General features: G+C 34.7%; 1 protein-coding gene across 1 annotated transcript; it reads left to right on the top strand.

Moving 5' to 3' along the window:
* The first annotated feature begins 12471 nt into the window (after positions 1-12471).
* Positions 12472-14731, top strand: LOC146897850 (uncharacterized). The gene is made up of 2 exons (XM_085736477.1): positions 12472-14202; positions 14714-14731. Exons 1-2 carry the CDS (start codon positions 12505-12507, stop codon positions 14729-14731), a joined length of 1716 nt encoding a protein of 571 aa, XP_085592603.1. The 5' UTR covers positions 12472-12504.
* The last annotated feature ends 12562 nt before the right edge of the window (positions 14732-27293 follow it).

Below are 27293 nucleotides of genomic sequence, written 5' to 3'. Positions count from 1 at the left end.
GATCATAAAGTGGCCTAGCCTTATCGACTCGAAGCATGTAATAGTTCCTAGAAAATCTAACAAGCATATCTACGACATCCATGGTTTATTTTAGAATTTTAAAAGCGGCCAAAATGGGGGTTAAGTGAATTTCCTTGTTAATTTACGGATTTTACTCGTTTTTGACCCTTTTTCTTTCACTCAAAAGGTCATAAAGTGGCCTAGCCTTATCGAATCGAAGCATGTAATAGTTCCTAGGAAATCTAACAAGCATATCTACGACATCCATGGTTTATTTTAGAATTTTTGAAAATGGCCAAAATGGGGGTTAATTGAATTTCCTTGTTAATTTACGGATTTTACTCGTTTTTGACCCTTTTTCTTTCACTAAAAAGATCATAAAGTGGCCTAGCCTTATCGAATCGAAGCATGTAATAGTTCCTAGAAAATCTTACAAGCATATCTACGACATCCACGGTTTATTTTAGAATTTTAAAAGCGGCCAAAATGGGGGTTAAGTGAATTTCCTTGTTAATTTACGGATTTTACTCGTTTTTGACCCTTTTTCTTTCACTAAAAAGGTCATAAAGTGGCCTAGCCTTATCGAATCGAAGCATGTAATAGTTCCTAGGAAATCTAACAAGCATATCTACGACATCCATGGTTTATTTTAGAATTTTTAAAAACGGCCAAAATGGGGGTTAATTGAATTTCCTTGTTAATTTACGGATTTTACTCGTTTTTGACCCTTTTTCTTTCACTAAAAAGGTCATAAAGTGGCCTAGCCTTATCGAATCGAAGCATGTAATAGTTCATATGAAATCTAACAAGCATATATTCGAATTCCAAGGTTGATTTTATCATTTTCGAAAATGGACAAAATGAGGGTTAAGTGAATTTCCTTGTTAATTTACGATTATCTAGGAACTATTACATGCTTCGATTCGATAAGGCTAGGCCACTTTATGATCTTTTTAGTGAAAGAAAAAGGGTCAAAAACGAGTAAAATCCGTAAATTAACAAGGAAATTCACTTAACCCCCATTTTGGCCTTTTTAAAAAATTCTGAAATAAACCATGGATGTCGTAGATATGCTTGTTAGATTTCCTAGGAATGAAATCTAACAAGCATATATTCGAATTCCAAGTTTGATTTTATCATTTTCGAAAATGGACAAAATGAGGGTTAAGTGAATTTCCTTGTTAATTTACGGATTTTACTCGTTTTTGACCCTTTTTCTTTCACTAAAAAGGTCATAAAGTGGCCTAGCCTTATCGTATCGAAGCATGTAATAGTTCCTAGGAAATCTAACAAGCATATCTACGACATCCATGGTTTATTTCAGAATTTTTTAAAAAGGCCAAAATGGGGGTTGAGTGAATTTCCTTGTTAATTTATGGATTTAACTCGTTTTTGACCTTTTTCTTTCACTAAAAAGGTCATAAAGTGGCCTAGCCTTATCGAATCGAAGCATGTAATAGTTCCTATGAAATCTAACAAGCATATATTCGAATTCCAAGGTTGATTTTATCATTTTCAAAAATGTACAAAATGAGGGTTAAGTGAATTTCCTTGTTAATTTACGGATTTTACTCGTTTTTGACCCTTTTTCTTTCACTAAAAAGGTCATAAAGTGGCATAGCCTTATCGAATCGAAGCATGTAATAGTTCCTAGGAAATCTAACAAGCATATCTACGACATCCATGGTTTATTTTAGAATTTTAAAAGCGGCCAAAATGGGGGTTAAGTGAATTTCCTTGTTAATTTACGGATTTTACTCGTTTTTGACCCTTTTTCTTTCACTCAAAAGGTCATAAAGTGGCCTAGCCTTATCGAATCGACGCATGTAATAGTTCCTAGAAAATCTTACAAGCATATCTACGACATCCACGGTTTATTTTAGAATTTTAAAAGCGGCCAAAATGGGGGTTAAGTGAATTTCCTTGTTAATTTACGGATTTTACTCGTTTTTGACCCTTTTTCTTTCACTAAAAAGGTCATAAAGTGGCCTAGCCTTATCGAATCGAAGCATGTAATAGTTCCTAGGAAATCTAACAAGCATATCTACGACATCCATGGTTTATTTTAGAATTTTTAAAAACGGCCAAAATGGGGGTTAATTGAATTTCCTTGTTAATTTACGGATTTTACTCGTTTTTGACCCTTTTTCTTTCACTAAAAAGGTCATAAAGTGGCCTAGCCTTATCGAATCGAAGCATGTAATAGTTCATATGAAATCTAACAAGCATATATTCGAATTCCAAGGTTGATTTTATCATTTTCGAAAATGGACAAAATGAGGGTTAAGTGAATTTCCTTGTTAATTTACGATTATCTAGGAACTATTACATGCTTCGATTCGATAAGGCTAGGCCACTTTATGACCTTTTTAGTGAAAGAAAAAGGGTCAAAAACGAGTAAAATCCGTAAATTAACAAGGAAATTCACTTAACCCTCATTTTGTCCATTTTCGAAAATGATAAAATCAACCTTGGAATTCGAATATATGCTTGTTAGATTTCCTAGGAACTATTACATGCTTCGATTCGATAAGGCTAGGCCACTTTATGACCTTTTTAGTGAAAGAAAAAGGGTCAAAAATGAGTAAAATCCGTATATTAACAAGGAAATTCACTTAACCCCCATTTTGGCCTTTTTAAAAAATTCTAAAATAAACCATGGATGTCGTAGATATGCTTGTTAGATTTCCTAAGAACTATTACATGCTTCTATTCGATAAGGCTAGGCCACTTTATGACCTTTTTAGTGAAAGAAAAAGGTCAAAAACGAGTAAAATCCATAAATTAACAAGGAAATTCACTTGACCCCCATTTTGGTCTTTTTAAAAAATTCTAAAATAAACCATGGATGTCGTAGATATGCTTGTTAGATTTCCTAGGAACTATTACATTCTTCGATTCGATAAGGCTAGACCACTTTATGACCTTTTTAGTGAAAGAAAAAGGGTCAAAAACGAGTAAAATCCGTAAATTAACAAGGAAATTCACTTAACCCTCATTTTGTCCATTTTCTAAAATGATAAAATCAACCTTGGAATTCGAATATATGCTTGTTAGATTTCATAGGAACTATTACATGATTTGATTCGATAAGGCTAGGCCACTTTATGACCTTTTTAGTGAAAGAAAAAGGGTCAAAAATGAGTAAAATCCGTATATTAACAAGGAAATTCACTTAACCCCCATTTTGGCCTTTTTAAAAAATTCTAAAATAAACCATGGATGTCGTAGATATGCTTGTTAGATTTCCTAGGAACTATTACATGCTTCGATTCGATAAGGCTAGGCCACTTTATGACCTTTTTAGTGAAAGAAAAAGGGTCAAAAACGAGTAAAATCCGTAAATTAACAAGGAAATTCACTTAACCCTCATTTTGTCCATTTTTGAAAATGATAAAATCAACCTTGGAATTCGAATATATGCTTGTTAGATTTCACAGGAACTATTACATGCTTCGATTCGATAAGGCTAGGCCACTTTATGACCTTTTTAGTGAAAGAAAAAGGTCAAAAACGAGTTAAATCCATAAATTAACAAGGAAATTCACTTAACCCCCACTTTGGCCTTTTTAAAAAATTTTGAAATAAACCATGGATGTCGTAGATATGTTTGTTAGATTTCCTAGGAACTATTACATGCTTCGATTCGATAAGGCTAGGCCACTTTATGACCTTTTTAGTGAAAGAAAAAGGTCAAAAACGAGTTAAATCCATAAATTAACAAGGAAATTCACTTAACCCCCATTTTGGCCTTTTTAAAAAATTCTGAAATAAACCATGGATGTCGTAGATATGCTTGTTAGATTTCCTAGGAACTATTACATGCTTCGATTCGATAAGGCTAGGCCACTTTATGACCTTTTTAGTGAAAGAAAAAGGTCAAAAACGAGTAAAATCCATAAATTAACAAGGAAATTCACTTAACCCCCATTTTGGCCTTTTTAAAAAATTCTAAAATAAACCATGGATGTCGTAGATATGCTTGTTAGATTTCCTAGGAACTATTACATTCTTCGATTCGATAAGGCTAGGCCACTTTATGACCTTTTTAGTGAAAGAAAAAGGGTCAAAAACGAGTAAAATCCGTAAATTAACAAGGAAATTCACTTAACCCTCATTTTGTCCATTTTCGAAAATGATAAAATCAACCTTGGAATTCGAATATATGCTTGTTAGATTTCATATGAACTATAACATGCTTCGATTCGATAAGGCTAGGCCACTTCATGACCTTTTTAGTGAAAGAAAAAGGGTCAAAAATGAGTAAAATCCGTATATTAACAAGGAAATTCACTTAAACCCCATTTTGGCCTTTTTAAAAAATTCTAAAATAAACCATGGATGTCGTAGATATGCTTGTTAGATTTCCTAGGAACTATTACATGCTTCGATTTGATAAGGCTATGCCACTTTATGACCTTTTTAGTGAAAGAAAAAGGGTCAAAAACGAGTAAAATTCGTAAATTAACAAGGATATTCACTTAACCCTCATTTTGTCCATTTTCGAAAATGATAAAATCAACCTTGGAATTCGAATATATGCTTGTTAGATTTCATAGGAACTATTACATGCTTCGATTCGATAAGGCTAGGCCACTTTATGACCTTTTTAGTGAAAGAAAAAGGTCAAAAACGAGTTAAATCCATAAATTAACAAGGAAATTCACTTAACCCCCATTTTGGCCTTTTTAAAAAATTCTGAAATAAACCATGGATGTCGTAGATATGCTTGTTAGATTTCCTAGGAACTATTACATGCTTCTATTCGATAAGGCTAGGCCACTTTATGACCTTTTTAGTGAAAGAAAAAGGTCAAAAATGAGTAAAATCCATAAATTAACAAAGAAATTCACTTAACCCCCATTTTGGCCTTTTTAAAAAATTCTAAAATAAACCATGGATGTCGTAGATATGCTTGTTAGATTTCCTAGGAACTATTACATGCTTCGATTCGATAAGGCTAGGCCACTTTATGACCTTTTTAGTGAAAGAAAAAGGGTCAAAAACGAGTAAAATCCGTAAATTAACAAGGAAATTCACTTAACCCTCATTTTGTCCATTTTCGAAAATGATAAAATCAACCTTGGAATTCGAATATATGCTTGTTAGATTTCCTAGGAACTATTACATGCTTCGATTCGATAAGGCTAGGCCACTTTATGACCTTTTTAGTGAAAGAAAAAGGGTCAAAAATGAGTAAAATCCGTATATTAACAAGGAAATTCACTTAACCCCCATTTTGGCCTTTTCAAAAAATTCTAAAATAAACCATGGATGTCGTAGATATGCTTGTTAGATTTCCTAAGAACTATTACATGCTTCTATTCGATAAGGCTAGGCCACTTTATGACCTTTTTAGTGAAAGAAAAAGGTCAAAAACGAGTAAAATCCATAAATTAACAAGGAAATTCACTTGACCCCCATTTTGGTCTTTTTAAAAAATTCTAAAATAAACCATGGATGTCGTAGATATGCTTGTTAGATTTCCTAGGAACTATTACATTCTTCGATTCGATAAGGCTAGGCCACTTTATGACCTTTTTAGTGAAAGAAAAAGGGTCAAAAACGAGTAAAATCCGTAAATTAACAAGGAAATTCATTTAACCCTCATTTTGTCCATTTTCGAAAATGATAAAATCAACCTTGGAATTCGAATATATGCTTGTTAGATTTCCTAGGAACTATTACATGCTTCGATTCGATAAAGCTAGGCCACTTTATGACCTTTTTAGTGAAAGAAAAAGGGTCAAAAACGAGTAAAATCCGTAAATTAACAAGGAAATTCAATTAACCCCCATTTTGGCCGTTTTTAAAAATTCTAAAATAAACCATGGATGTCGTAGATATGCTTGTTAGATTTCCTAGGAACTATTACATGCTTCGATTCGATAAGGCTATGCCACTTTATGACCATTTTAGTGAAAGAAAAAGGGTCAAAAACGAGTAAAATCCGTAAATTAACAAGGAAATTCACTTAACCCTCATTTTGTCCATTTTCGAAAATGATAAAATCAGCCTTGGAATTCGAATATATGCTTGTTAGATTTCATAGGAACTATTACATGCTTCGATTCGTTAAGGCTAGGCCACTTTATGACCTTTTAAGTGAAAGAAAAAGGGTCAAAAATGAGTAAAATCCATATATTAACAAGGAAATTCACTTAACCCCCATTTTGGCCTTTTTAAAAAATTCTAAAATAAACCATTGGATGTCGTAGATATGCTTGTTAGATTTCCTAGGAACTATTACATGCTTCGATTCGATAAGGCTAGGCCACTTTATGACCTTTTTAGTGAAAGAAAAAGGGTCAAAAACGAGTAAAATCCGTAAATTAACAAGGAAATTCACTTAACCCTCATTTTGTCCATTTTTGAAAATGATAAAATCAACCTTGGAATTCGAATATATGCTTGTTAGATTTCATAGGAACTATTACATGCTTCGATTCGATAAGGCTAGGCCACTTTATGACCTTTTTAGTGAAAGAAAAAGGTCAAAAACGAGTTAAATCCATAAATTAACAAGGAAATTCACTTAACCCCCATTTTGGCCTTTTTAAAAAATTCTGAAATAAACCATGGATGTCGTAGATATGCTTGTTAGATTTCCTAGGAACTATTACATGCTTTGATTCGATAAGGCTAGGCCACTTTATGACCTTTTTAGTGAAAGAAAAAGGGTCAAAAATGAGTAAAATCCGTATATTAACAAGGAAATTCACTTAACCCCCATTTTGGCCTTTTTAAAAAATTCTAAAATAAACCATGGATGTCGTAGATATGCTTGTTAGATTTTCTAGGAACTATTACATGCTTCGATTCGATAAGGCTAGGCCACTTTATGACCTTTTTAGTGAAAGAAAAAGGGTCAAAAACGGGTAAAATCCGTAAATTAACAAGGAAATTCAATTAACCCCCATTTTGGCCGTTTTTAAAAATTCTAAAATAAACCATGGATGTCGTAGATATGCTTGTTAGATTTCCTAGGAACTATTACATGCTTCGATTCGATAAGGCTATGCCACTTTATGACCTTTTTAGTGAAAGAAAAAGGGTCAAAAACGAGTAAAATCCGTAAATTAACAAGGAAATTCACTTAACCCTCATTTTATCCATTTTCGAAAATGATAAAATCAACCTTGGAATTCGAATATATGCTTGTTAGATTTCATAGGAACTATTACATGCTTCGATTCGTTAAGGCTAGGCCACTTTATGACCTTTTTAGTGAAAGAAAAAGGGTCAAAAATGAGTAAAATCCGTATATTAACAAGGAAATTCACTTAACCCCCATTTTGGCCTTTTTAAAAAATTCTAAAATAAACCATGGATGTCGTAGATATGCTTGTTAGATTTCCTAGGAACTATTACATGCTTCGATTCGATAAGGCTAGGCCACTTTATGACCTTTTTAGTGAAAGAAAAAGGGTCAAAAACGAGTAAAATCCGTAAATTAACAAGGAAATTCACTTAACCCTCATTTTGTCCATTTTTGAAAATGATAAAATCAACCTTGGAATTCGAATATATGCTTGTTAGATTTCATAGGAACTATTACATGCTTCGATTCGATAAGGCTAGGCCACTTTATGACCTTTTTAGTGAAAGAAAAAGGGTCAAAAATGAGTAAAATCCGTATATTAACAAGGAAATTCACTTAACCCCCATTTTGGCCTTTTTAAAAAAATTTAAAATAAACCATGGATGTCGTAGATATGCTTGTTAGATTTCCTAAGAACTATTACATGCTTCGATTCGATAAGGCTAGGCCACTTTATGACCTTTTTAGCGAAAGAAAAAGGGTCAAAAACGAGTAAAATCCGTAAATTAACAAGGAAATTCACTTAACCCTCATTTTGTCCATTTTCGAAAATGATAAAATCAACCTTGGAATTCGAATATATGCTTGTTAGATTTCATAGGAACTATTACATGCTTCGATTCGATAAGGCTAGGCCACTTTATGACCTTTTTAGTGAAAGAAAAAGGGTCAAAAATGAGTAAAATCCGTATATTAACAAGGAAATTCACTTAACCCCCATTTTGGCCTTTTTAAAAAATTCTAAAATAAACCATGGATGTCGTAGATATGCTTGTTAGATTTCCTAGGAACTATTACATGCTTCGATTCGATAAGGCTAGGCCACTTTATGACCTTTTTAGTGAAAGAAAAAGGGTCAAAAACGAGTAAAATCCGTAAATTAACAAGGAAATTCACTTAACCCCCATTTTGGCCGTTTTTAAAAATTCTAAAATAAACTATGGATGTCGTAGATATGCTTGTTAGATTTCCAAGGAACTATTACATGCTTCGACTCGATAAGGCTAGGCCACTTTATGACCTTTTTAGTGAAAGAAAAAGGGTCAAAAACGAGTAAAATCCGTAAATTAACAAGGAAATTCACTTAACCCTCATTTTGTCCATTTTTGAAAATGATAAAATCAACCTTGGAATTCGAATATATGCTTGTTAGATTTCATAGGAACTATTTCATGCTTCGATTCGATAAGGCTAGGCCACTTTATGACCTTTTTAGTGAAAGAAAAAGGTTAAAAACGAGTAAAATCCATAAATTAACAAGGATATTCACTTAACCCCCATTTTGGCCTTTTTAAAAAATTCTGAAATAAACCATGGATGTCGTAGATATGCTTGTTAGATTTCCTAGGAACTATTACATGCTTCGATTCGATAAGGCTAGGCCACTTTATGACCTTTTTAGTGAAAGAAAAAGGTCAAAAACGAGTAAAATCCATAAATTAACAAGGAAATTCACTTAACCCCCATTTTGGCCTTTTTAAAAAATTCTAAAATAAACCATGGATGTCGTAGATATGCTTGTTAGATTTTCTAGGAACTATTACATGCTTCGATTCGATAAGGCTAGGCCACTTTATGACCTTTTTAGTGAAAGAAAAAGGGTCAAAAACGAGTAAAATCCGTAAATTAACAAGGAAATTCACTTAACCCTCATTTTGTCCATTTTCGAAAATGATAAAATCAACCTTGGAATTCGAATATATGGTTGTTAGATTTCATAGGAACTATTACATGCTTCGATTCGATAAGGCTAGGCCACTTTATGACCTTTTTAGTGAAAGAAAAAAGGTCAAAAATGAGTAAAATCCGTATATTAACAAGGAAATTCAATTAACCCCCATTTTGGCCTTTTTAAAAAATTCTAAAATAAACTATGGATGTCGTATATATGCTTGTTAGATTTCCTAGGAACTATTACATGCTTCGATTCGATAAGGCTAGACCACTTTATGACCTTTTTAGTGAAAGAAAAAGGGTCAAAAACGAGTAAAATCCGTAAATTAACAAGGAAATTCACTTAACCCCCATTTTGGCCGTTTAAAAAAATTCTAAAATAAACCATGGATGTCGTAGATATGCTTGTTAGATTTCCTAGGAACTATTACATGCTTCGACTCGATAAGGCTAGGCCACTTTATGACCTTTTTAGTGAAAGAAAAAGTGTCAAAAACGAGTAAAATCCGTAAATTAACAAGGAAATTCACTTAACCCTCATTTTGTCCATTTTTGAAAATGATAAAATCAACCTTGGAATTCGAATATATGCTTGTTAGATTTCATAGGAACTATTACATGCTTCGATTCGATAAGGCTAGGCCACTTTATGACCTTTTTAGTGAAAAAAAAAGGTCAAAAACGAGTAAAATCCATAAATTAACAAGGAAATTCACTTATACCCCATTTTGACCTTTTTAAAAAATTCTGAAATAAACCATGGATGTCGTAGATATGCTTGTTAGATTTCCTAGGAACTATTACATGCTTCGATTCGATAAGGCTAGGCCACTTTATGACCTTTTTAGTGAAAGAAAAAGGTCAAAAACGAGTAAAATCCATAAATTAACAAGGAAATTCAGTTAACCCCCATTTTGGCCTTTTTAAAAAATTCTGAAATAAACCATGGATGTCGTAGATAAGCTTGTTAGATTTCCTAGGAACTATTACATGCTTCGATTCGATAAGGCTAGGCCACTTTATGACCTTTTTAGTGAAAGAAAAAGGTTAAAAACGAGTAAAATCCATAAATTAACAAGGAAATTTGTAACGCCCCATTTTTATTCTAATATTTTAGTAGATGTGTGAATATTTTATATATGACTTTAATTGCTATATAAATGATTTTATGTGAAATATATGTTTTATATGATTTTTATATGAAATATGTTATGATGCAATTTTATTATATGAATATTGGGGTTGTGTATTATTTAAATGAATGTTGTTATTATTTGATAGAAATAATATGAGAAATAGAAATATTATAGAAATAGTATTTATTTTTGGTTAATGGAAATTAAGTGGAAATTAATAGAAATTAAGGGAGTTGGGTGAGAAAAGAAAAGAGAGATATTTTTGAAGTAAAAAGAAAGAAAAAGGGAGAGAAACATTTTCACGTGAAAACATTAGAAGAAAACCTGCTTTTGGAGAAAAAACCTAGAAGAGGCAAAGAGAGAGCTAGGAAGGAATCGATTGCGGTAGCTTGTCGTTTGGTGTTGCTGAATTAAGGTAAGGGTGGGATTCCTTTCAATAATCTTGATATATAATTTGAAAATTGATGAAATTGTTGTTCTTGAGTTTAGGGTTTGAGAGGTTATGTTAGATGATAATTTATGATAAAACATGTTGTTTAATTGTATGAATATAGGTTGTTTTACCCCTATGATGTATACTAAACCTGTAAACATTGTTCTAATTCATTTTGGGTGATTGGGGGATCAAAAATTGGGTTTTTGGAGTGAAAACTGGTCTTTCCCGTAAGCTGTGAATGTCCAAAATCGGGCCCCGAACTGCCAAAATCGGGCCCCGAATTCTGAGCTGATTTTTCAGCTTTGGTTCGACAAAAATCGGGCCCCGAACTGCCGAAATCGGGCCCCGATTTCCTGTCAGTCAAAACTGGAAAACACTCACTTTTTCGCCCGTTTCTGTTTTGAATTAGCTTTCGGTGTAAACATAAAAGTTGTAGATAATTGAGTTAGCTTTCTAATGGCCTTGGTTTGGAGTGGAAAAGAATTGTAGATTTTGAGTTATGATAAAAATAGTCCAAGTGGGTCTTTAGCAAAATTTAAGAAAACTTAGCATAACTAATCCCAAGTTAGTCCAAAACCTTATGGTTGGTTTCCCAACTTCAAACTTAAGTGTTAGGGCTTTAGTTGAGGTGTTTTATGGATATTTGACTTATGTTCTATTGATCAAAACTTAATTGCTTTTGGGGGATGTTTTAGACTTGAGCTGAATGTAATTGATTTATAAATATATGTTATGTTGTTGATTCCGTTGTTGACGTTGTTGTATCATCTAATGTCAAAGTTGGGGAGTGTGTCATAATTGTTTTAGGCACATATGTTGTTGTTGTAGTCGCTGTTGAAGTTGTATGTTGATATACACAAGTTGAGTCCATTTGCATACTCACATCTGTTGGGGGCTTATGCCCTGGAATGTTCATCATTCAACCCGTTGGGGGCTTATGCCCTGGAATGTTTATCATTCACCTGTTGGGGCTTATGCCCTGGGATGCTTTAACCATCCAAATTGTTGGGGGCTTATGCCCTGGAATGCTTAGCATTCAACGCGCGTAGATTGGTACCACCTGCATGATGCATAGTTGTTGTTGTCGTAGCATTGTTGAGTAGTTGTTGTTGTCGTAGCATTGTTGAGTCGTTGTTGTTGTTGTCGTAGCATTGTTGAGTCGTTGTTGTCGTTGTAGCATTGTCGAGTTGTCGGTGTCGTTGTGGATAATGTTGTTGTTGTTGTTGTTGTACCTTGTTGCTGAAATTAATTATGTTGTTGCTTATGTATTTATTTATATACTTTATTAATGATGCATGTTGTGATATGTTGTTGTTTTCATTAATTCGATGAATTATATATTATTATTATTGGATAAGTTTCTCACCCCTTCTGCGTATATGTTGCCTCGACCGTGGGTAATGTGCAGGTAATGATGGCTTGTAGGTTGATTGGCTCAAGTGTCTAGGGCTCTGATACATATTAGGATGGGGATCGTCGCGAGTGTCTTCTCATTTCTTTTATGTATCACATATTTTGGAAAGGACTTGCTATCAGAATAAAGTTGAATTATGTTGTGGCCTTTGTGCCAAGATTTTTATTGATGTTGAATTTGGTTAAATTTATATTTTAAAGAATTATTCCGCTGCAGTTTGTAAGATAATTTAAATGTTGGTATTTAAATAAATAGATATTTCCTATTTATGAAATTTTGATTAGCAGTGTGACACTCCGTTGTGTGGTTACTCTGATTAAATTAACTAATATTACGCTGTTGGAAGAACGGGGTGTTACAATTGGTATCAGAGCAGGTCGGTCCGTCCGGCCAATTAGTAGAGTCGTGTCGAGCCATGTAGAGTTGTTTGACAATTTATATTGTCTCAGTTGTGCTGATTTTTGTTGTTATGTAGATTAGAGCGCTGGAGGCTGCGAATATTATCTGTTACAAGAGAAATAGAATGGCTGGAAGAAACGATGCTGCGGTGGCTGCTGCATTGGAAGCTGTGGCCCAAGCTATAGGACAACAACAGAATGCTGGTGCTGGTGTTAATGCTGATGTAAGAATGTTGGAGGCCTTTCTGAGGAATCATCCTCCTACTTTCAAAGGAAGGTACGACCCTGACGGAGCACAGACATGGCTCAAAGAGGTTGAAAGAGTTTTCAGGGTTATGCAATGCACTGATGACCAGAAGGTGCGTTTTGGTACGCACATGCTAGCTGAGGAAGCTGATGACTGGTGGGTGAGTCTCTTACCTGAATTAGAGCAAGGTGATGCAGCTGTGACTTGGGCCGTGTTTAGGAGAGAGTTCCTAAACAGATATTTCCCTGAGGATGTTCGCGGAAGAAAAGAGATTGAGTTCCTTGAGCTGAAGCAAGGAAACATGTCGGTGACAGAGTATGCAACCAAGTTTGTGGAGCTGGCTCAGTTCTATCCACACTATACTGGAGACAATGCTGAATTTTCTAAGTGCATAAAGTTTGAGAATGGTTTGCGTGCTGATATTAAGCGAGCCATTGGTTATCAGCAGATCCGTGACTTTTCTGCTTTGGTGAGCAGATGCAGAATCTATGAAGATGATACCAAAGCTCACTACAAGGTGATGAGTGACCGTAGGGGTAAGGGACAGCAGAGTCGTCCGAAGCCTTACAGTGCCCCTGCTGACAAGGGCAAACAGAGGATGCCTGAGGAAAGGAGACCCAAAGGAAGAAATGTTCAAGCTGAGATAGTTTGTTACAAGTGTGGTGAGAAAGGCCACAAGAGTAATGCATGTACTCAACAGGATGAGAAGAAGTGTCATCGTTGTGGCAAGAAAGGACATATGATGGCTGAGTGCAAGCGCGGTGACATGGTTTGTTTCAATTGTGGTGAAGAGGGTCACATTAGTTCTCAGTGCAAGAATCCTAAGAAGACTCAGACTAGTGGAAAAGTGTTTGCATTGGCCGGTACACAAACGGCTAATGAAGATCGACTTATCAGAGGTACTTGTTTCTTTAATGGTACTCCTTTAATTGCTATTATTGATACTGGTGCTACACATTGTTTCATTGCTGTTGATTGTGCAAATAAGTTGGGTCTAGTTATGTCAAGTATGCCTGTGGAAATGGTTGTTGAAACTCCAGCTAAGGGTTCAGTAATCACTTCTCTCGTTTGTCAGAGTTGTCCTATATCCATGTATGGTAGGGATTTTGAAGTTGATATGGTATGTTTGCCGTTGACGGGTATGGATGTGATTCTTGGTATGAACTGGTTGGAATACAACCATGTGCATATTAATTGTTTTAGGAAGACGGTGTACTTTTCTTCTGCTGAAGAAGTGGGTGGAGCAGAATTTTTATCTACCAAGCAACTGAAGCAGTTAGAACATGATGGAGACTTGATGTTTTCCTTGATGGCGTATCTGTCTGTAGAGAACCAGTCGATAATTGATAAATTGCCCGTTGTGAATGAATTTCCTGAAGTTTTCCCTGATGAGATTCCAGATGTGCCACCAGAAAGGGAGGTTGAATTTTCGATCGATCTTGTGCCGGGTACGAAGCCTGTGTCGATGGCTCCTTACCGTATGTCAGCCTCCGAGTTGGTAGAATTGAAGAAGCAGTTGGAAGAATTGCTTGATAAGAAGTTTGTAAGACCGAGTGTCTCACCTTGGGGAGCGCGGGTATTGTTGGTGAAGAAGAAGGATGGTAGCATGAGATTGTGCATAGATTACCGTCAGTTGAATAAAGTGACGATAAAGAATAGGTATCCACTTCCGAGAATTGATGACTTGATGGATCAATTAGTGGGTGCACGTGTGTTTAGTAAAATTGATTTGAGGTCAGGTTACCATCAGATTAAGGTGAAGGATGAAGATATGCAAAAGACGGCATTTAGGACACGGTATGGACACTATGAATATAAAGTGATGCCTTTCGGTGTTACTAATGCGCCTGGAGTGTTCATGGAGTATATGAACAGAATTTTTCATGCTTTTCTAGATAAATTTGTTGTTGTGTTTATTGACGATATTTTGATTTATTCTAAGACTGAAGAAGAGCATGCAGAACATTTGAAGATTGTTTTACAGGTGCTGAAAGAAAAGAAATTGTATGCAAAACTATCAAAGTGCGAGTTCTGGTTAAGTGAAGTAAGTTTTCTTGGCCATATTATTTCTGGTAGTGGTATTGCAGTTGACCCGTCGAAAGTAGAAGCGGTATCGCAATGGGAGACTCCTAAGTCAGTTACGGAGATCAGAAGTTTTCTTGGTTTGGCTGGTTATTACAGAAGATTTATCGAAGGATTTTCGAAGTTGGCACTTCCATTGACTCAGTTGACCTGTAAAGGTAAAGGTTTTGTGTGGGATGCTCAGTGTGAGAATAATTTCAATGAGTTGAAGCGAAGATTGACGACGGCTCCAATTTTGATTTTACCAGAGCCGGATAAACCTTTTGTTGTATATTGTGATGCGTCCAAGTTAGGCTTAGGTGGTGTGCTTATGCAAGATGGCAAGGTAGTGGCTTATGCTTCAAGACAATTGAGAATACATGAGAAGAATTATCCTACACATGATTTAGAGTTGGCTGTTGTGGTTTTTGTGTTGAAAATTTGGAGACACTATTTGTACGGTTCCAGATTTGAAGTGTTTAGTGATCATAAGAGTCTGAAATATTTATTTGATCAAAAAGAGTTGAATATGAGGCAGAGAAGGTGGCTTGAGTTGTTAAAAGATTATGATTTTGGCTTGAATTATCATCCAGGTAAAGCCAATGTGGTTGCAGATGCCTTGAGTAGGAAAACATTGCACATGTCGGCTATGATGGTGAAAGAATTTGAATTGCTGGAACAGTTTAGAGACTTAAGCCTTGTTTGTGAATTGGCACCTCAGAGTGTGCAGTTGGGTATGTTGAAAATTAATAATGATTTCTTGAAGAGTATCAAAGAAGCCCAGGAGGTTGATGTGAAATTTGTAGACTTGATGGTTGCTAGTAATCAGAATGCAGATGGTGATTTTCAGGTTGATGATCAAGGAGTGTTGAGATTCCGAGGCAGGATTTGTATCCCTGATAACGATGAATTGAAAAAGTTGATTTTAGAAGAGAGTCACAGAAGTAGCTTGAGTATCCATCCGGGAGCTACAAAGATGTATCATGACTTGAAGAAACTGTTTTGGTGGTCTGGATTGAAGCGTGATGTCGCACAATTTGTTTATGCATGTTTGACTTGTCAGAAATCGAAAGTTGAACATCAGAAGCCTGCTGGTTTGTTGACACCATTAGATGTGCCGGAATGGAAATGGGATAGCATCTCCATGGACCTTATGACGAGTTTACCAAACACGCAAAGAGGGCATGATGCCATTTGGGTTATTGTCGATAGATTGACGAAGTCGGCACACTTCATTCCGATTAATATCACCTATTCAGTAACTCAGTTGGCGGAGATCTATATTCATAATATTGTGAAGTTGCATGGTGTTCCATCGAGTATTGTGTCGGATAGGGATCCAAGGTTCACTTCGAGATTTTGGAAGAGCTTGCAAGAAGCTTTGGGCTCTCAGTTGAAGTTGAGTTCAGCGTATCATCCGCAAACAGATGGTCAGTCAGAAAGAACGATTCAATCATTAGAAGACTTGTTGAGGGTGTGTGTACTTGAGCAAGGTGGAGCTTGGGACAGTCACCTACCATTGATAGAGTTCACGTACAACAATAGTTACCACTCGAGTATTAGTATGGCACCTTTCGAAGCTTTATATGGTCGAAGGTGTAGGACTCCTTTATGTTGGTTTGAGTCGGGTGAAAGTATTGTGTTGGGGCCTGAAATAGTTCAGCAGACTACGGAAAAGGTCAAGATGATAAGAGAGCATATGAAAGCGTCGCAGAGTCGACAGAAGAGCTATCATGACAAGCGTAGGAAGGACCTTGAGTTTCAAGAGGGTGACCATGTGTTCTTGAGAGTCACTCCTATGACCGGTGTGGGTCGTGCATTGAAGTCCAAGAAGTTGACTCCGAAGTTTATTGGTCCTTATCAAATATCTGAGAGAATTGGCACAGTGGCTTATAGAGTTGGTTTGCCACCACATCTTTCGAACTTGCATGATGTGTTTCATGTGTCGCAACTTCGGAAGTATGTAGCGGATCCTTCACATGTCATTCCTAGAGATGATGTGCAAGTTAGAGACAACCTTACGGTAGAAACTTTACCTTTGAGGATTGATGATCGCAAGGTGAAGACGTTGAGAGGCAAGGAGATACCTCTAGTGAGAGTTGTTTGGGGGGGAGCAGCTGGTGAAAGTCTTACTTGGGAGTTGGAGAGTAAGATGCAGGAGTCTTATCCTGAGTTGTTTACTTGAGGTAATATTTCGAGGACGAAATTCTATAAGTTGGGGAGAGTTGTAACGCCCCATTTTTATTCTAATATTTTAGTAGATGTGTGAATATTTTATATATGACTTTAATTGCTATATAAATGATTTTATGTGAAATATATGTTTTATATGATTTTTATATGAAATATGTTATGATGCAATTTTATTATATGAATATTGGGGTTGTGTATTATTTAAATGAATGTTGTTATTATTTGATAGAAATAATATGAGAAATAGAAATATTATAGAAATAGTATTTATTTTTGGTTAATGGAAATTAAGTGGAAATTAATAGAAATTAAGGGAGTTGGGTGAGAAAAGAAAAGAGAGATATTTTTGAAGTAAAAAGAAAGAAAAAGGGAGAGAAACATTTTCACGTGAAAACATTAGAAGAAAACCTGCTTTTGGAGAAAAAACCTAGAAGAGGCAAAGAGAGAGCTAGGAAGGAATCGATTGCGGTAGCTTGTCGTTTGGTGTTGCTGAATTAAGGTAAGGGTGGGATTCCTTTCAATAATCTTGATATATAATTTGAAAATTGATGAAATTGTTGTTCTTGAGTTTAGGGTTTGAGAGGTTATGTTAGATGATAATTTATGATAAAACATGTTGTTTAATTGTATGAATATAGGTTGTTTTACCCCTATGATGTATACTAAACCTGTAAACATTGTTCTAATTCATTTTGGGTGATTGGGGGATCAAAAATTGGGTTTTTGGAGTGAAAACTGGTCTTTCCCGTAAGCTGTGAATGTCCAAAATCGGGCCCCGAACTGCCAAAATCGGGCCCCGAATTCTGAGCTGATTTTTCAGCTTTGGTTCGACAAAAATCGGGCCCCGAACTGCCGAAATCGGGCCCCGATTTCCTGTCAGTCAAAACTGGAAAACACTCACTTTTTCGCCCGTTTCTGTTTTGAATTAGCTTTCGGTGTAAACATAAAAGTTGTAGATAATTGAGTTAGCTTTCTAATGGCCTTGGTTTGGAGTGGAAAAGAATTGTAGATTTTGAGTTATGATAAAAATAGTCCAAGTGGGTCTTTAGCAAAATTTAAGAAAACTTAGCATAACTAATCCCAAGTTAGTCCAAAACCTTATGGTTGGTTTCCCAACTTCAAACTTAAGTGTTAGGGCTTTAGTTGAGGTGTTTTATGGATATTTGACTTATGTTCTATTGATCAAAACTTAATTGCTTTTGGGGGATGTTTTAGACTTGAGCTGAATGTAATTGATTTATAAATATATGTTATGTTGTTGATTCCGTTGTTGACGTTGTTGTATCATCTAATGTCAAAGTTGGGGAGTGTGTCATAATTGTTTTAGGCACATATGTTGTTGTTGTAGTTGCTGTTGAAGTTGTATGTTGATATACACAAGTTGAGTCCATTTGCATACTCACATCTGTTGGGGGCTTATGCCCTGGAATGTTCATCATTCAACCCGTTGGGGGCTTATGCCCTGGAATGTTTATCATTCACCTGTTGGGGCTTATGCCCTGGGATGCTTTAACCATCCAAATTGTTGGGGGCTTATGCCCTGGAATGCTTAGCATTCAACGCGCGTAGATTGGTACCACCTGCATGATGCATAGTTGTTGTTGTCGTAGCATTGTTGAGTAGTTGTTGTTGTCGTAGCATTGTTGAGTCGTTGTTGTTGTCGTAGCATTGTTGAGTCGTTGTTGTCGTTGTAGCATTGTCGAGTTGTCGGTGTCGTTGTGGATAATGTTGTTGTTGTTGTTGTTGTACCTTGTTGCTGAAATTAATTATGTTGTTGCTTATGTATTTATTTATATACTTTATTAATGATGCATGTTGTGATATGTTGTTGTTTTCATTAATTCGATGAATTATATATTATTATTATTGGATAAGTTTCTCACCCCTTCTGCGTATATGTTGCCTCGACCGTGGGTAATGTGCAGGTAATGATGGCTTGTAGGTTGATTGGCTCAAGTGTCTAGGGCTCTGATACATATTAGGATGGGGATCGTCGCGAGTGTCTTCTCATTTCTTTTATGTATCACATATTTTGGAAAGGACTTGCTATCAGAATAAAGTTGAATTATGTTGTGGCCTTTGTGCCAAGATTTTTATTGATGTTGAATTTGGTTAAATTTATATTTTAAAGAATTATTCCGCTGCAGTTTGTAAGATAATTTAAATGTTGGTATTTAAATAAATAGATATTTCCTATTTATGAAATTTTGATTAGCAGTGTGACACTCCGTTGTGTGGTTACTCTGATTAAATTAACTAATATTACGCTGTTGGGAGAACGGGGTGTTACAAAATTCACTTAACCCCCATTTTGGCCTTTTTAAAAAATTCTGAAATAAACCATGGATGTCGTAGATATGCTTGTTAGATTTCCTAGGAACTATTACATGTTTCGATTCGATAAGGCTATGCCACTTTATGACCTTTTTAGTGAAAGAAAAAGGTTAAAAACGAGTAAAATCCATAAATTAACAAGGATATTCACTTAACCCCCATTTTGGCCTTTTTAAAAAATACTGAAATAAACCATGGATGTCGTAGATATGCTTGTTAGATTTCCTAGGAACTATTACATGCTTCGATTCGATAAGGCTAGGCCACTTTATGACCTTTTTAGTGAAAGAAAAAGGTCAAAAACGAGTAAAATCCATAAATTAACAAGGAAATTCACTTAACCCCCATTTTGGCCTTTTTAAAAAATTCTAAAATAAACCATGGATGTCGTAGATATGCTTGTTAGATTTCCTAGGAAGTATTACATGCTTCGATTCGATAAGGCTAGGCCACTTTATGACCTTTTTAGTGAAAGAAAAAGGGTCAAAAACGAGTAAAATCCGTAAATTAACAAGGAAATTCACTTAACCCTCATTTTGTCCATTTTCGAAAATGATAAAATCAACCTTGGAATTCGAATATATGCTTTTTAGATTTCATAGGAACTATTACATGCTTAGATTCGATAAGGCTAGGCCACTTTATGACCTTTTTAGTGAAAGAAAAAAGGTCAAAAATGAGTAAAATCCGTATATTAACAAGGAAATTCACTTAACCCCCATTTTGGCCGTTTTTAAAAATTCTAAAATAAACCATGGATGTCGTAGATATGCTTGTTAGATTTCCTAGGAACTATTACATGCTTCGACTCGATAAGGCTAGGCCACTTTATGACCTTTTTAGTGAAAGAAAAAGGGTCAAAAACGAGTAAAATCCGTAAATTAACAAGGAAATTCACTTAACCCTCATTTTGTCCATTTTTGAAAATGATAAAATCAACCTTGGAATTCGAATATATGCTTGTTAGATTTCATAGGAACTATTACATGCTTCGATTCGATAAGGCTAGGCCACTTTATGACCTTTTTAGTGAAAGAAAAAGGTCAAAAACGAGTAAAATCCATAAATTAACAAGGAAATTCACTTAACCCCCATTTTGGCCTTTTTAAAAAATTCCGAAATAAACCATGGATGTCGTAGATATGCTTGTTAGATTTCCTAGGAACTATTACATGCTTCGATTCGATAAGGCTAGGCCACTTTATGACCTTTTTAGTGAAAGAAAAAGGTCAAAAACGAGTAAAATCCATAAATTAACAAGGAAATTCACTTAACCCCCATTTTGGCCTTTTTAAAAAATTCTGAAATAAACCATGGATGTCGTAGATATGCTTGTTAGATTTCCTAGGAACTATTACATGCTTCGATTCGATAAGGCTAGGCCACTTTATGACCTTTTTAGTGAAAGAAAAAAGGTCAAAAACGAGTAAAATCCGTAAATTAACAAGGAAATTCACTTAACCCTCATTTTGTCCATTTTCGAAAATGATAAAATCAACCTTGGAATTCGAATATATGCTTTTTAGATTTCATAGGAACTATTACATGCTTCGATTCGATAAGGCTAGGCCACTTTATGACCTTTTTAGTGAAAGAAAAAAGGTCAAAAACGAGTAAAATCCGTATATTAACAAGGAAATTCAATTAACCCCCATTTTGGCCTTTTTAAAAAATTCTAAAATAAACCATGGATGTCGTAGATATGCTTGTTAGATTTCCTAGGAACTATTACATGCTTCGACTCGATAAGGCTAGGCCACTTTATGACCTTTTTAGTGAAAGAAAAAGGGTCAAAAACGAGTAAAATCCGTAAATTAACAAGGAAATTCACTTAACCCTCATTTTGTCCATTTTTGAAAATGATAAAATCAACCTTGGAATTCGAATATATGCTTGTTAGATTTCATAGGAACTATTACATGCTTCGATTCGATAAGGCTAGGCCACTTTATGACCTTTTTAGTGAAAGAAAAAGGTCAAAAACGAGTAAAATCCATAAATTAACAAGGAAATTCACTTAACCCCCATTTTGGCCTTTTTAAAAAATTCTGAAATAAACCATGGATGTCGTAGATATGCTTGTTAGATTTCCTAGGAACTATTACATGCTTCGATTCGATAAGGCTAGGCCACTTTATGACCTTTTTAGTGAAAGAAAAAGGTCAAAAACGAGTAAAATCTATAAATTAACAAGGAAATTCACTTAACCCCCATTTTGGCCTTTTTAAAAAATTCTGAAATAAACCATGGATGTCGTAGATATGCTTGTTAGATTTCCTAGGAACTATTACATGCTTCGATTCGATAAGGCTAGGCCACTTTATGACCTTTTTAGTGAAAGAAAAAAGGTCAAAAACGAGTAAAATCCGTAAATTAACAAGGAAATTCACTTAACCCTCATTTTGTCCATTTTCGAAAATGATAAAATCAACCTTGGAATTCGAATATATGCTTTTTAGATTTCATAGGAACTATTACATGCTTCGATTCGATAAGGCTAGGCCACTTTATGACCTTTTTAGTGAAAGAAAAAAGGTCAAAAATGAGTAAAATCCGTATATTAACAAGGAAATTCAATTAACCCCCATTTTGGCCTTTTTAAAAAATTCTAAAATAAACCATGGATGTCGTAGATATGCTTGTTAGATTTCCTAGGAACTATTACATGCTTCGATTCGATAAGGCTAGGCCACTTTATGACCTTTTTAGTGAAAGAAAAAGGGTCAAAAACGAGTAAAATCCGTAAATTAACAAGGAAATTCACTTAACCCCCATTTTGGCCGTTTTTAAAAATTCTAAAATAAACCATGGATGTCGTAGATATGCTTGTTAGATTTCCTAGGAACTATTACATGCTTCGACTCGATAAGGCTAGGCCACTTTATGACCTTTTTAGTGAAAGAAAAAGGGTCAAAAACGAGTAAAATCCGTAAATTAACAAGGAAATTCACTTAACCCTCATTTTGTCCATTTTTGAAAATGATAAAATCAACCTTGGAATTCGAATATATGCTTGTTAGATTTCATAGGAACTATTACATGCTTCGATTCGATAAGGCTAGGCCACTTTATGACCTTTTTAGTGAAAGAAAAAGGTCAAAAACGAGTAAAATCCATAAATTAACAAGGAAATTCACTTAACCCCCATTTTGGCCTTTTTAAAAAATTCTGAAATAAACCATGGATGTCGTAGATATGCTTGTTAGATTTCCTAGGAACTATTACATGCTTCGATTCGATAAGGCTAGGCCACTTTATGACCTTTTTAGTGAAAGAAAAAGGTCAAAAACGAGTAAAATCCATAAATTAACAAGGAAATTCACTTAACCCCCATTTTGGCCTTTTTAAAAAATTCTGAAATAAACCATGGATGTCGTAGATATGCTTGTTAGATTTCCTAGGAACTATTACATGCTTCGATTCGATAAGGCTAGGCCACTTTATGACCTTTTTAGTGAAAGAAAAAGGTCAAAAACGAGTAAAATCCATAAATTAACAAGGAAATTCACTTAACCCCCATTTTGGCCTTTTTAAAAAATTCTGAAATAAACCATGGATGTCGTAGATATGCTTGTTAGATTTCCTAGGAACTATTACATGCTTCGATTCGATAAGGCTAGGCCACTTTATGACCTTTTTAGTGAAAGAAAAAAGGTCAAAAATGAGTAAAATCCGTATATTAACAAGGAAATTCAATTAACCCCCATTTTGGCCTTTTTAAAAAATTCTAAAATAAACCATGGATGTCGTAGATATGCTTGATAGATTTCCTAGGAACTATTACATGCTTCGATTCGATAAGGCTAGGCCACTTTATGACCTTTTTAGTGAAAGAAAAATGGTCAAAAACGAGTAAAATCCGTAAATTAACAAGGAAATTCACTTAACCCTCATTTTGTCCATTTTTGAAAATGATAAAATCAACCTTGGAATTCGAATATATGCTTGTTAGATTTCATAGGAACTATTACATGCTTCGATTCGATAAGGCTAGGCCACTTTATGACCTTTTTAGTGAAAGAAAAAGGGTCAAAAATGAGTAAAATCCGTATATTAACAAGGAAATTCACTTAACCCCCATTTTGGCCTTTTTAAAAAATTTTAAAATAAACCATGGATGTCGTAGATATGCTTGTTAGATTTCCTAGGAACTATTACATGCTTCGATTCGATAAGGCTAGGCCACTTTATGACCTTTTTAGCGAAAGAAAAAGGGTCAAAAACGAGTAAAATCCGTAAATTAACAGGGAAATTCACTTAACCCTCATTTTGTCCATTTTCGAAAATGATAAAATCAACCTTGGAATTCGAATATATGCTTGTTAGATTTCATAGGAACTATTACATGCTTCGATTCGATAAGGCTAGGCCACTTTATGACCTTTTTAGTGAATGAAAAAGGGTCAAAAATGAGTAAAATCCGTATATTAACAAGGAAATTCACTTAACCCCCATTTTGGCCTTTTTAAAAAATTCTAAAATAAACCATGGATGTCGTAGATATGCTTGTTAGATTTCCTAGGAACTATTACATGCTTCGATTCGATAAGGCTAGGCCACTTTATGACCTCTTCAGTGAAAGAAAAAGGGTCAAAAACGAGTAAAATCCGTAAATTAACAAGGAAATTCACTTAACCCCCATTTTGGCCGTTTTTAAAAATTCTAAAATAAACCATGGATGTCGTAGATATGCTTGTTAGATTTCCAAGGAACTATTACATGCTTCGACTCGATAAGGCTAGGCCACTTTATGACCTTTTTAGTGAAAGAAAAAGGGTCAAAAACGAGTAAAATCCGTAAATTAACAAGGAAATTCACTTAACCCTCATTTTGTCCATTTTTGAAAATGATAAAATCAACCTTGGAATTCGAATATATGCTTGTTAGATTTCATAGGAACTATTTCATGCTTCGATTCGATAAGGCTAGGCCACTTTATGACCTTTTCAGTGAAAGAAAAAGGGTCAAAAACGAGTAAAATCCGTAAATTAACAAGGAAATTCACTTAACCCCCATTTTGGCCGTTTTTAAAAATTCTAAAATAAACCATGGATGTCGTAGATATGCTTGTTAGATTTCCAAGGAACTATTACATGCTTCGACTCGATAAGGCTAGGCCACTTTATGACCTTTTTAGTGAAAGAAAAAGGGTCAAAAACGAGTAAAATCCGTAAATTAACAAGGAAATTCACTTAACCCTCATTTTTTCCATTTTTGAAAATGATAAAATCAACCTTGGAATTCGAATATATGCTTGTTAGATTTCATAGGAACTATTACATGCTTCGATTCGATAAGGCTAGGCCACTTTATGACCTTTTTAGTGAATGAAAAAGGGTCAAAAATGAGTAAAATCCGTATATTAACAAGGAAATTCACTTAACCCCCATTTTGGCCTTTTTAAAAAATTCTAAAATAAACCATGGATGTCGTAGATATGCTTGTTAGATTTCCTAGGAACTATTACATGCTTCGATTCGATAAGGCTAGGCCACTTTATGACCTCTTCAGTGAAAGAAAAAGGGTCAAAAACGAGTAAAATCCGTAAATTAACAAGGAAATTCACTTAACCCCCATTTTGGCCGTTTTTAAAAATTCTAAAATAAACCATGGATGTCGTAGATATGCTTGTTAGATTTCCAAGGAACTATTACATGCTTCGACTCGATAAGGCTAGGCCACTTTATGACCTTTTTAGTGAAAGAAAAAGGGTCAAAAACGAGTAAAATCCGTAAATTAACAAGGAAATTCACTTAACCCTCATTTTGTCCATTTTTGAAAATGATAAAATCAACCTTGGAATTCGAATATATGCTTGTTAGATTTCATAGGAACTATTTCATGCTTCGATTCGATAAGGCTAGGCCACTTTATGACCTTTTCAGTGAAAGAAAAAGGGTCAAAAACGAGTAAAATCCGTAAATTAACAAGGAAATTCACTTAACCCCCATTTTGGCCGTTTTTAAAAATTCTAAAATAAACCATGGATGTCGTAGATATGCTTGTTAGATTTCCAAGGAACTATTACATGCTTCGACTCGATAAGGCTAGGCCACTTTATGACCTTTTTAGTGAAAGAAAAAGGGTCAAAAACGAGTAAAATCCGTAAATTAACAAGGAAATTCACTTAACCCTCATTTTTTCCATTTTTGAAAATGATAAAATCAACCTTGGAATTCGAATATATGCTTGTTAGATTTCATAGGAACTATTACATGCTTCGATTCGATAAGGCTAGGCCACTTTATGACCTTTTTAGTGAAAGAAAAAGGGTCAAAAATGAGTAAAATCCGTATATTAACAAGGAAATTCACTTAACCCCCATTTTGGCCTTTTTAAAAATTTTTAAAATAAACCATGGATGTCGTAGATATGCTTGTTAGATTTCCTAGGAACTATTACATGCTTCGATTCGATAAGGCTAGGCCACTTTATGACCTTTTTAGCGAAAGAAAAAGGGTCAAAAACGAGTAAAATCCGTAAATTAACAGGGAAATTCACTTAACCCTCATTTTGTCCATTTTCGAAAATGATAAAATCAACCTTGGAATTCGAATATATGCTTGTTAGATTTCATAGGAACTATTACATGCTTCGATTCGATAAGGCTAGGCCACTTTATGACCTTTTTAGTGAAAGAAAAAGGGTCAAAAATGAGTAAAATCCGTATATTAACAAGGAAATTCACTTAACCCCCATTTTGGCCTTTTTAAAAAATTCTAAAATAAACCATGGATGTCGTAGATATGCTTGTTAGATTTCCTAGGAACTATTACATGCTTCGATTCGATAAGGCTAGGCCACTTTATGACCTTTTTAGTGAAAGAAAAAGGGTCAAAAATGAGTAAAATCCGTATATTAACAAGGAAATTCACTTAACCCCCATTTTGGCCTTTTTAAAAAATTCTAAAATAAACCATGGATGTCGTAGATATGCTTGTTAGATTTCCTAGGAACTATTACATGCTTCGACTCGATAAGGCTAGGCCACTTTATGACCTTTTTAGTGAAAGAAAAAGGGTCAAAAACGAGTAAAATCCGTAAATTAACAAGGAAATTCACTTAACCCTCATTTTGTAAATTTTTGAAAATGATAAAATCAACCTTGGAATTCGAATATATGCTTGTTAGATTTCATAGGAACTATTTCATGCTTCGATTCGATAAGGCTAGGCCACTTTATGACCTTTTTAGTGAAAGAAAAAGGTTAAAAACGAGTAAAATCCATAAATTAACAAGGATATTCACTTAACCTCCATTTTGGCCTTTTTAAAAAATTCTGAAATAAACCATGGATGTCGTAGATATGCTTGTTAGATTTCCTAGGAACTATTACATGCTTCGATTCGATAAGGCTAGGCCACTTTATGACCTTTTTAGTGAAAGAAAAAGGTCAAAAACGAGTAAAATCCATAAATTAACAAGGAAATTCACTTAACCCCCTTTTTCGCCTTTTTAAAAAATTCTAAAATAAACCATGGATGTCGTAGGTATGCTTGTTAGATTTCCTAGGAACTATTACATGCTTCGATTCGATAAGGCTAAGCCACTTTATGACCTTTTTAGTGAAAGAAAAAGGGTCAAAAACGAGTAAAATCCGTAAATTAACAAGGAAATTCACTTAACCCTCATTTTGTCCATTTTCGAAAATGATAAAATCAACCTTGGAATTTGAATATATGCTTGTTAGATTTCATAGGAACTATTACATGCTTCGATTCGATAAGGCTAGACCACTTTATGACCTTTTATTGAAAGAAAAAAGGTCAAAAATGAGTAAAATCCGTATATTAACAAGGAAATTCAATTAACCCCCATTTTGGCCTTTTTAAAAAATTCTAAAATAAACCATGGATGTCGTAGATATGCTTGTTAGATTTCCTAGGAACTATTACATGCTTCGATTCGATAAGGCTAGGCCACTTTATGACCTTTTTAGTGAAAGAAAAAGGGTCAAAAACGAGTAAAATCCGTAAATTAACAAAGAAATTCACTTAACCCCCATTTTGGCCGTTTTTAAAAATTCTAAAATAAACCATGGATGTCGTAGATATGCTTGTTAGATTTCCTAGGAACTAT

This window comes from Medicago sativa, chromosome 8 (genome assembly GCF_051527215.1).
Source record: "Medicago sativa cultivar Bolivia chromosome 8, Bolivia_mono, whole genome shotgun sequence".
NCBI classification, from domain to species: Eukaryota; Viridiplantae; Streptophyta; class Magnoliopsida; order Fabales; family Fabaceae; genus Medicago; species Medicago sativa.
The sequence above is the reverse complement of the archived record's forward strand: the minus strand, read 5'-3'. Positions and strand labels throughout refer to the sequence as shown.